This window comes from Globicephala melas, chromosome 7, assembly GCF_963455315.2.
Source record: "Globicephala melas chromosome 7, mGloMel1.2, whole genome shotgun sequence".
In the NCBI taxonomy this organism is placed as follows: domain Eukaryota; kingdom Metazoa; phylum Chordata; class Mammalia; order Artiodactyla; family Delphinidae; genus Globicephala; species Globicephala melas.
The window spans coordinates 18,369,432-18,380,172 of NC_083320.1; the positions used below are offsets into that span (position 1 = coordinate 18,369,432).

General features: G+C 54.5%; 1 protein-coding gene across 2 annotated transcripts; it reads left to right on the forward strand.

Annotated features, from left to right (window-relative positions):
- Positions 1-687: 687 nt before the first annotated feature.
- On the forward strand, positions 688-10,433 carry DNPEP (aspartyl aminopeptidase). 2 transcript variants are annotated; one of them, XM_030841081.2, is made up of 15 exons: positions 688-757; positions 1,347-1,440; positions 1,527-1,615; positions 1,711-1,824; positions 2,009-2,134; positions 2,352-2,482; positions 2,777-2,852; positions 2,964-3,071; positions 3,813-3,890; positions 4,876-4,959; positions 5,983-6,143; positions 6,558-6,597; positions 6,723-6,824; positions 9,752-9,919; positions 10,290-10,433. In XM_030841081.2, the coding sequence occupies exons 1-15, from the start codon at positions 752-754 to the stop codon at positions 10,338-10,340; spliced, it is 1,428 nt and encodes a 475-aa protein (XP_030696941.1). In that variant the 5' UTR covers positions 688-751; the 3' UTR covers positions 10,341-10,433. The 2 variants fall into 2 exon arrangements, with proteins under 2 accessions (XP_030696941.1, XP_030697097.1); XM_030841237.3 differs by lacking the exon at positions 688-757 and adding an exon at positions 822-945.
- Positions 10,434-10,741: the final 308 nt, after the last annotated feature.

Sequence of the window (10,741 nt, forward strand, 5' to 3'; positions counted from 1 at the left end):
TTTTTTAAATTGCTACTTACCACTCTTGACACAGGAATATGGGAATTGCCTCCAAGAACATATGGAGTTTGTCTTTTTCTGTCGTTTTAAGAAGGGCAAAGAGTACAGATGTCAGAGTCAAATTCCAGATGTATCCAAACAGCTATGTGATCTTGGACAAGCCATTAATTTCTCTGTTGCTTAGGGACCTCCCATGTAACGTAACGTTTACCAAGAAAAAAGCCCAGTGAAGGTCTGAAAATGGGTTATTCCAGGCCCCGGGAATCAAATTAATTGAGTCCAAACCCCACCTCTGCCACTTACCACCTTGGACAGGTTACTCGTCTCTATATTTCGGTTTGGTCACGTATAAAATGGGGACAGTAAAGATATAAAGTTGATAGGGCAGTGGTGAAGATTAAGCTAGCACATTAAGCTTTATCATAAAGCTTATTGTGAACCCTCCATGAACATTAGCCACGTTGCTTTTATTATCACCAGGGTGCCTGTGGAGAGAGAGAGCACTTTGTACAGCACCCTTCGGCCCAGGTGAGCTAGCAGGGACTTTTTTACCTGGACTCCCTGACCCGGGGGAGGGGCGGGGGCTGGCGGTTCCCGGCTGTCCTAGCACCTCCCGGTCGGCAGAGGGCGCCCGCTACCACCGTGGAGAGGGCGGGGCGGGCGGGGCGAGCGGCGGGGGCGGGGCGGGACGGGGAGGGCAGCGGGAGTGGGGGCGGGCCGTGCGAGCGGACTCAGGCCCACGCGTAAGGCCATGCAGGTAGGTGGCCACCGCTCGCCCCGCACGAACTTCGATCGCAGACCCGGCCAGGCGCACGCTCGGGCCCAAGCTCAGAAGCGCGCTTGCTGACGTGGGGGTTCCGCCCGACCCTAAACGAAACCGAAAGTCCGGCCCCGGGTGACCTTACCTTCCTGGGGTTGTTAAAGGGTGGCCTGCGAGACACCGAGGTGGGGTGTTCCCTAGAGAACAGGGCTTTGGTTCCTGGATGGGATCGCGCGCTCGGTACAGGCCGGCCCAGAGTTAGGGGCCCGATTGCGAGCTCGGAGTTTGGGAACTGACCGGGGTTTCCAGCCGGTCGGGGACTTGGGGGGGCTGGGCTGAAGCTCGGATTCGGGGGCGCGCCGTCCGGGACGAGCTGGGCGGGGAGCGCAGCGCGGGTTGTGGTACTTTGGGGGTTGGTTGGTTGGCTGGAGGCCCGGCATCTGCGTCCCTCGGTGAGGAAAGGGGCGGAAGCAGAGGTCTGAGCCTTGGAGCGGTCACTTCGTGGGGGTTGGCTGGGAGAGTTCCCGAAGCTTAGATAGATCAGGGGTCCTAGACCTCGTAGGAATCTGAGCGCCCACTCCGCTAGGTGGCCATGAGCGGCAGGGCCCGCAAGGAGGCGGTGCAAGCAGCGGCCCGGGAACTTATCAAGTTCGTGAACCGGAGCCCCTCTCCTTTCCACGGTGAGTGACCAGGGCAGCCGAGGCAGGTGGGGGCCGGTGTGCCTCCTACCGGCTTCCATCGCTGTGAGAGGGTTCTTTCCCTACAGCTGTGGCCGAGTGCCGCAACCGCCTCCTCCAGGCTGGCTTCCATGAACTCAAGGAGACGGAGAGCTGGGATATCAAGCCCGAGAGCAAGGTACCAGGGTGGGGTGGGAGAAGCAGGAACCTAGGCTGGGGCTCGAAGTCCTGCGCCAGCTGGCTGGCTAATCCAACTCAAAACCGCCACCCCAGTACTTCCTGACCAGGAACTCCTCTACCATCATCGCATTTGCTGTGGGTGGCCAGTATGTTCCTGGCAACGGTTTCAGCCTCATTGGGGCCCACACGGACAGCCCCTGCCTCCGGGTAAGGAACTGGGGCTGTGCTGGGGAGGGGAGGCATCAGGGGGTGAGCAGGGAGGAAGACTTGTCACCCCCTTCCTCCACACTTGGGGCCCTTCTCTGTCACTTAGCTTGTCAGTTGTCTGTCTCATCTCCAAATCGTGTCGGGTGGCCTTCGCTGAATTCTTATTCCCCATCATCCCACCCAGGTGAAACGGCGGTCTCGCCGCAGCCAGGTGGGCTTCCAGCAGGTTGGTGTGGAGACCTATGGTGGTGGAATCTGGAGCACCTGGTTTGACCGTGACCTGACCTTGGCTGGACGTGTCATTGTCAAGGTGGGAACTGGGGTTGGATCTGGGAGGCTCTCAGCTTCAGCTGCCTGAAGATTAACTGTCACTTTCCTTCAGGGAACCTGTGGAGAGCACCCCGGGAAAGGGGGGTAGGGGCAGTCCAGGTCAGAGGACCACCTTGGTTAGTCTGGGTGAAGTGGGGGATTTAACCAGCCGCAGTTGGGGGAGGGCACCCTGGGCTGACCCGCCTGTTTGGCCACAGTGCCCTACCTCAGGCCGGCTGGAGCAGCGGCTGGTGCACGTGGACCAGCCCATTCTTCGCATCCCGCACCTGGCCATCCATCTGCAGCGAAATGTCAATGAGAACTTTGGCCCCAACATGGAGATGCACTTGTGAGACTGGAGTGGAGGCTGTGGTGACTGGGAGGGGTAGGGTGTGGCACCAGGTGATGGAAGGGGCCCCTCTGGGACCTGGGAGACCACTACCTAACGGTGGCCACTGTCAGGCTCTACTCTTGGGACCCAGCTGATGTCCAAGGGCCCTCACAGCCCTGCCATATGGGGAGCGAGCTGGGAATTGAAGGACCAGGGCAGTTCCCCATCAGGGGATGCCTGAGCCCAGGAGTGTCCTGCCCTGCTGTGTCCTCCGGTCCTCCCCACACACACCCCCTCCGTGTCTCCCCACAGGGTTCCCATTCTTGCTACAGCCGTCCAGGAAGAGCTGGAGAAGGGGACTCCTGAGCCAGGCCCTCTCAGTGCTGTAGTAAGAGCCTCCTGCCCATGGGAAGGGGTGAGCAGGGGGGAAGAGACTGGCCTCTGAGAAGGGGAGAGAGGGGGGAGCGGACCCTCCTCCCAGCATCCTTCTGCCCTGCAGGATGACCGGCACCACTCAGTGCTCATGTCCCTCCTCTGTGCCCATCTGGGGCTGAGCCCCGAGGACATCTTGGAGATGGAGCTGTGTCTTGCAGACACTCAGCCTGCGGTGAGGAGCAGCTGCAGGAACTCGTGGGTGGGGACCTCTGGGATCCCAGCATGTCCCCTCAAGCGCTCGTCACCTCTGCCAGTCCCCCAATTACTCTCACCCCTGTTTTCCCAGTAGACACCACCCCGCTCTGCTTCCAGGGCAGCGGGTCTCAAAAAGGGCAGGTTTCCCACTTCAGACTTACCTACTTGACTGTAGAGTGAGGTTTGGGCATCAGCTTTCCACAGATTCCCCAGGAGTTTCTGCTACAGGGGTCCCTGTCCACTTTGACCTGTGCTGGTTCCAGACCTCTGAGGACAAGAGGCCTGGATGTGGCCCTCCTCTTCCTGGAGCCGGTCCTTGTGTCTCTCCCAGTTGCCGACAGTAGGAGATTGCTGTGTCTTTGGACGTTCGGCCTTGTTTGAACATACGCTGCTTCTGTTTCTCATCTGGTCTCCTCTGTTTATTTCCTTGGTTTTCCGTCTTCTTTTCTTGTTCAGTCCCTCCCTTTTCCTGTCCCACAGGAACTGGTCACGAACTACGGGCCTCCACCCTCCCATCCCTCAGCTCCAGCCCGGCACTTCTCCATTCTCTGCTCAGCTCTGCACAGCGGGCTCCTAATGCTTGGTCTAGGCCAGGGGCTGGGAGAGGTTGCACAAGGAACCAAGGAGACTCACTCGAGTACAGGCCCTTTGGGGCTGGGAGAAGAGGGTGAGTCCGGCGGAGGGGATGAAGGTCAGGATGGCTGTCCTGTCTTTCTAGGTCCTGGGTGGTGCCTATGAGGAGTTCATCTTTGCCCCTCGGCTGGATAATCTGCACAGCTGCTTCTGTGCCCTGCAGGTGAGGAGCCGGGGCACCCCCAGGAGCACTGGGGCGGGGGGACCGCCTCAAGCCCTATGGGTCATAGGAAGGCCCCTGGTGCAGGGTGGGCCATGGGGAGGGGCCTAAACGCTGCAGCGTCAGCATCGCTCCTCTTGGCCCCATCCTTGCACTGGCCTGGGGCCAGGGGCTGAGGTAGAGGGAAGGCTGAGAGGTTGTTTAGGGCATCACAGTGTCTTGTCCTAAGCCTACTCCTGTTGCTTCTCCTTTAAGCTAATCTTTGCTTCATAGGAAAGGCTCTTGAATCCCACATGGCAATATCATCCTTCTGTCTCTGCTCCCTGCTCGCCTTCCCCGCCAAGCCCTGGCTTAAGCCCATCCAGCCGTCTTTGAACCTTGCGATCTCAGTGGTGTGGTCTCTCTTCCTCCTGGTCACCTTGACATTCCCTACCATCTTTCTACCCTGGTTACTGCCCTCTCTTTCTCACGTCTCATCCCTGTTCCTCCCTCTGTCCTTTTCATACTCTCCTTTGTGCCCCATCCTGTTCCTGGAGACACACTGTGGGCTGTAATTGAGACCAGAGCGAGACGTGGGACCCATGTCCACTTGTGCAGCCAGCCAGCCATTCGTGTCACCTTCACGGAGTCACAGTCTCCTCTTTGGACCTCAGTCTCTTCACTGAGGCCGATTAGTTGACACGATCTGTGTGGTCCTTCTGACTTGCCAGGATTCTCAGCCCTTCCCCTCCGTCTTACACATCCTCCTGCCTTTGCGTGGGGGAGAACACTCAGAGAGGGGTTTCTCCATCCCATTGTAAAGGGCCCTGCATGTCTTCTTACCACGCAGCGCCCTGCGAGATGCAGGCCAGTGACAGGCTGAGCCCGCTTCACTCCAGCCATGACGGTGGGAAGCCGGCAGGCGAGTGTGAACCCCCGAGGTGCTGGTGGGCTGAGTTATGGAAGGAGGAGTGGGGAGGATGATGCTCTGGTTCTCTCCCCAAACTAGGCCTTGATCGATTCCTGCGCAGCCCCTGCCTCCCTGGCCGCGGATCCTCACGTGCGCATGATTGCCCTGTACGACAACGAAGAGGTACGTGAGGGGATCTGGGGAGGGTCTCCTCCGGAGAGTCTTCTATAGCCAGCCGTGTCCAGCAGCCGCGGCGAGCCAGGGCTGTACTGGAGGCTGCAAAGACAGGTGGGATGCTGCCTGTGCTTCCTCAGCGCTCGGTGTCCCCTTGGATCAGCACGTATCTGCTCTTAGCGTGACCACACCTCTCACGTCTCTCTGTGTGCCGTGTGGTGAGCTACTCGAGGACAGGGACTCTGCCCTTTTACCCTGGTGGCCCCAGGACTTAGCCCAGGCTGGGTCCTCTCCTTGTGTGCTTGGGTTAGGGTGCAGGCTTAGATGCCATGGAAGAGCCCACACAGCCGCACAGTTCTCTCCAGGTAACCACACAGATCAGAGTTAGCAGTTCAGGACAGGTCTCTGCCACCCCAAACACATGGTGTCCATCTCAGGGTCCAGGGTGGCTGTCCAGCTTCTGCTACCATGTCTGTACTGAGTTAGGAAGGAAGAAAAGGGCAAAGGGACAGTGTCCACCCATCCTTTTAAGGGCATGACCCACGGGTGGCATTCATCACTGCCTGCTTTCCCTGGAACTTGGCATAGCCATGTTTAGCTGCAAGGGAAGCTGGGAATGTCATCTCTAGCTGGGCGGTCCGATGCTCAGCTACAGCTCGGGTGTTCTGTTATAGAAGGGATCATGGACAATTAGCAGCCTCTGTCACATGCATGAAAGAAGATTGACCAGTTAGGTGGGGCACCGTGCTAAGCCCCAGATGTGAGGGTCAGGGCAGAAGGAAGGGAACCAAGAAGGGAAGTAGACTGGAAAGTGCTGGTTCTGCCCCGGAGGTGGCCAAGGATCAATTTGGCCCCAGCTCACCATCAGCTTTTTGGTGGCACAGGGTTGGGAAGGTGCTGATAACAGCCCACATTCCCCACCCACTGACTCAGTGGGGTCCTGGGCCAGTCTGGGTAGTGGGCCCCTCTGCCTGGCCTCCAGCTCCAGCCCCCGAGCCCGGACCCCTAGAGCCAGGCCTTTGCTATCACCAGGTGGGGTCGGAGAGTGCCCAGGGTGCACAGTCACTGCTGACGGAGCTGGTGCTGCGGCGGATCTCGGCCTCGCCCCAGCGCCTGACGGCCTTTGAGGAAGCCATCCCCAAGTCCTACATGATCAGCGCAGACATGGCCCACGCTGTGCACCCCAACTACTTGTGAGTCTCCCGTGCCAGGCACGCAGTCCTCACACAGCCGGAGACCCGAGCGTGACCTGCCTTCAGGCTCAGCCCTGGGCCTGGGCCTCTCCCCTTCCCCTTCCTCCTCGTTCTGCCAGGACGTCCCCCAGAGGGGGAAGTCCCCAGAGGGGACTTCATTTTGACTGCTCCAAGGCTCAGCTGGGTCAAAGTCATGGCTGCCTAACCAATCCAAATAGGTTCTATCTGCAAATCTATCTCCATCTGTAGCTGGAGGCTGCCTGGAGCACTGTGTTCAGCGTGATTCTCAGGTCCTGCCAGGCTGGGTGGGAAAGAATGCTGTGATCCATTAGTGATGTCTGCTATGGGAGAGTGGTGGGTGTTGACAGGCCCAGCTCCTGTTTGCCATCCCCGTCCCTTCTCTGTCTCTTACAGGGACAAGCATGAGGAGAACCACCGGCCCTTATTCCACAAGGTGAGGGGCTCCTGCTTCTCCTTGGGGACTTGGAGGCCTGGCTGGTTCCAGGCCCTAATCTTGTTCCCTCTGGGCCTCTCACCCATCTCTGCCTCACTCTTGACTCCTGGTTTTGCTCTCCCCAGGGCCCTGTGATCAAGGTGAACAGCAAGCAACGCTACGCCTCAAATGCGGTTTCAGAGGCCCTGATCCGAGAGGTGGCCAGCATTGTCGGGGTGCCCCTGCAGGTGAGGGTGGGCCCTACCTGGGAAGGGGTGATGGAGGGAGTGGGGGGGCACAAGCAGATGGCTCCCCAATGAGGGAAGCCTTGTAGATAGTCTTTAGTGGGGGGTGGGTGTCCCAGTAGAGTGAGGAGCATTGGAGTTTGGATGTAGGCAGAGCTGGGATCAGTGCTGGTTCTGCCATGGTGCTGGTCTGTGACCTTGGGCTCATCTCCTAATATGCCTTGATTTCCAGTTTTCACACCTGTAAAATGGAATTCAAGGTACAGTGTGCTCATGGCACATAGTGGGTTAGTCCTGCCTCTTCCCTACCCAGCACCCCCAGCTCCTCTGTGTCTCTCTTACACACCTTGGCGGCTTCCATTAGAGAAGTTCAGGGCCGAGAAACCTGGAACTCATCGTCAATGGCACATCTAGTCGAAGAGAACAAGATAGGGAGATAAGCAATATATAATACACGTGTTAGGATAATACATATATCAGGGACTGGGGCTCAGGTGCTCCAGTGACAAACATAGCAGGCGGGTCCTGGTGCGTCAGGACTAGGACCCTGCAATGATCCCCAGCCTAGGGCTCTCTCTGCTGCACAGGGCCACGCCCCCCTTGTAGAGCTGAGTCGTTCCATTCTCAGGAAGGCCTCTCTGAGGAGGTGACACTTGAGCTGAGACCTAAGTATTGAGAACAAGGCAGCTAGAAGTGAATAGCATCCCTGCCAGAGGGAACAAGGGCAGAAGCTCCCAGGGGCGCAGGAGTGAGCTTGGTCTACGAGGGGGAGCCAGAGCCAGAGTGGTGGAGCCAGGGTGAGAGCAGCAGGGAGACCGGGGAGAAGCCTGCCCAGGCCAGTCATGCAGGGCCTTCTAGGCTGTGGAAGGGTGTTTGGATTTTCTTCTAAGGCAGTAGGAAGATGTTAGGGGATTTTTCTTTAATGGCTTACAGCAGAAGCAGGACATGTATACTTTAGAAAATATAAGTGGAAATGAGAAAATAAAACAATCCCCAGAGATTTGTGTATATTCTTCCAGATTTTTTTCTATGTATATACTTAACACATGTTTTTTAAAAAAATGAAATCATTTTAGATATATCTTTTGCTTTATTTTTTCACTGAGTATTCTCCACGTTTCCATTTCAGTGAATTTTTGTTTCAGTAAATATATATCTCATTTAATGTACAGATCATTTTCAATTCTCCCCAGTTTTCCCCAAAACTTCCTTTACAGTTGTTTGTCCCACTTTAGTTTCCAGTTCAGGACCACAAGTTATATCTGGTTGCTAATCTAGCACAGCTGCACCGCCTCCTTTTTCTTTTTCTCTTTTTCTTTAAGTAACATTGACTTGTTGAAGAAACCAGGCTGGTCTTCCCTTATAATTTCCTTCCTGGATTTGCTTCCTCTTGGCATCATTGAGCTTGTGCCTCTAGCCCCTGTATCTCCTATAATCTAAAATTCATATCTAAAGGGTCAGTGGATTCAAGTTAAACATTTTTGTCCAGAAGACATCATGACTGGTGTGTTCTTCCTGTTGTGTCATCCACATATTATCTGGTGATTCACTCTTAGCGATAATAAGATTGATCACTGGATTTGGGGGCGTGCCCCCCAAATCCCTCCACCATCTGGAGGTTTTCCTCTTTTGATTGGATAGTAAACCTGTGCAAGTGATGAGTTCCCCATCAACCAGAAAGGTGTCTGGTTTTAACACCAATTGATAATCTTTGCCTAAATCCATAATTTCATTAGAGTTTACTGAAAAATTCCCCCCCCCCCATTCTTTTACTCCTTTTACGTTTATTAGCTGTCATTCTTCTGTGAAGTAGAACTTTCCCCCATCAAGAGGGCCATTTGGTTATTGTAAAGTATGGTTCCTCCTGGAAAGACAGGACAAATGTTATTCTTTCCCTTAAATAACCACTTTTCAAGGTGAGGTGTTTTAATGCCTGCCTCAAATGCTGGCAAACACGAGGAGTTTTTCTTTTCTTTTCCTTTTTTGATGATCATTATGTAGAATCATAGATTTTCAGTGGTTCAGTTTCGTTGGTTCAGTGTGAACCTGGTCCACTGTAATCATGTTATTTCATGCTCAAATTGTCATGACTTTGACCAGTGGGAGCCCTTTCAACATAACTCCTGTGGCCTTTGTCATGACTCTGGAAAGTTGTCTTGCTTTCTGGCACAATAAGAAATCGCAGGCTCATCTTGTTCATTTCTCTCCCCAGACTTGGTAGCTTTTGATGGACACTGATGTTAGAGACCAAAGTCTGGCACCATAAGTGTTCATTGTTATTGGGGGCGGGGAAGTGCTTTGGAGCCATTTCTATGGACATGGCTAGGAAAAAATATATGTATTTTAAAAAAGGTGAGTTAATACTGTGATTCTCATTTTTTAAGAAAGAATAGTTATTACTCTATTTGGTTTTGTAATTCTCTTTTCCCTTATGTGGAAAATCTTGATGTCTAACATCATATTATGATTTTCTTATTTACTTTTTTACCAGAATACAAATAAAATAGTTTAAAAATGCCAATAGCCATATTTTTAAAACCACTAAGATTGTTGAGTGATTTTTCTTTGTGTGTGGGTAGGGAGGGGTGCATGTTAAGGAACAAGGTGGCATACAGGATACACATATTTTTCAAATCCCTCTGCCCACCATGTGGGGAATGGATTACATGGGAGGCAATGTGATGGTAGCTGGCCTAGGGTGGTGGTAATGCAGATGCAGAGAATGGGACCAGTTCAGAATCTACTGTCCTTTGGGCCTGCCGTTTAGTGTTGGCTTTGTGATTTTGTGCTGGTCACATTCACCCTCCGAGCTGGTCGAAGTGGACGATGTACCAGACCCCTTGCAGCCCTGCAGTTCTAAGGTGACTTCCTCCTGGGCCTTAATAAACACACACCTCATGTTGCTCATGAACCTCTCCTCCCCTCCCCAGGATCTCATGGTCCGGAATGACTCTCCCTGCGGAACCACCATTGGACCTATCTTGGCTTCTCGACTGGGGCTGCGGGTGCTGGATTTAGGCAGCCCCCAACTGGCCATGCACTCCATCCGGGAGACAGCCTGTACCACGGGAGTACTCCAGACCCTCACTCTCTTCAAGGTGACTCCCACCCCACCCGTCACCGTAGCAACTGGGCTCCTTCCCCATCTAGTGCCTGTATTGGTTGCTGGGGCAACGTCACCGTCACTGAGTGGCTGGCCTACGTCATGGGGCTGGTTGTCTTGGTGCTACCATGTAGGAAAAGAAGGGTCCCCATTCTTCTCAAGGCACAGGGGCCCTGATCAGCCCCCAGAGGATAATGAAATGCCAGAGAGGGGATCAGGGATGGGAAGCCTGGGGCAGTTGTCAAGTGTGCGTGAGGCAGCTATGCCTTCCTCTCTAGCTGGGGCCATGTTGGTGGACGGTGAGCAGTGGGGCACCCCCATCTGGTCTCCACTAATCTCAAATTCCATGTTACCTTCTATTTTAGGGCTTCTTTGAGCTTTTCCCTTCTCTGAGCCGTAACCTCCTAGTGGATTGAGGCCTCTTGGAAAGACTTCTCTTGCACTTGAGACGGGAAGTTCTCAGCTGAGCTGAAGCTGGATTATTAAAGTGGATTTTTCACTCAAACTCATTCTGTTGTGCTTCTTTGGAGATTGGAGGCGTGGGCGTTCAGCCGGCTTAAACCTCTGGAACCAGAACAGACCGGGCAGCTGGGGTACAGGTAGAGGAGCCTGCAAATCCTGGGAGCTGATGGAGGCCTGACTTCAAATCTCTTTTCTCTTTTTTAAGCTCATGCCTGAGTGGGTGGAGATGGTAGGTTCACTATGGGAAGGTCACTTCTGCCATCCCCAGTCCTTCCCATCCCAGAGTAGTTCAGGAGCCCAGCTCAGCCCTCTGAGGTCTGGGTGCTCAACATTAGATGCCCCCAGAGCCTCCCTG

Excerpts from the sequence above, each read along its gene's own strand:
- DNPEP (XM_030841081.2), top strand. Across the intron at positions 1,441-1,526 it reads GAGCCCCTCTCCTTTCCACG|CTGTGGCCGAGTGCCGCAAC; the intron begins GTGAGTGACCAG and ends CTTTCCCTACAG. Across the intron at positions 1,825-2,008 it reads CGGACAGCCCCTGCCTCCGG|GTGAAACGGCGGTCTCGCCG; the intron begins GTAAGGAACTGG and ends CATCCCACCCAG.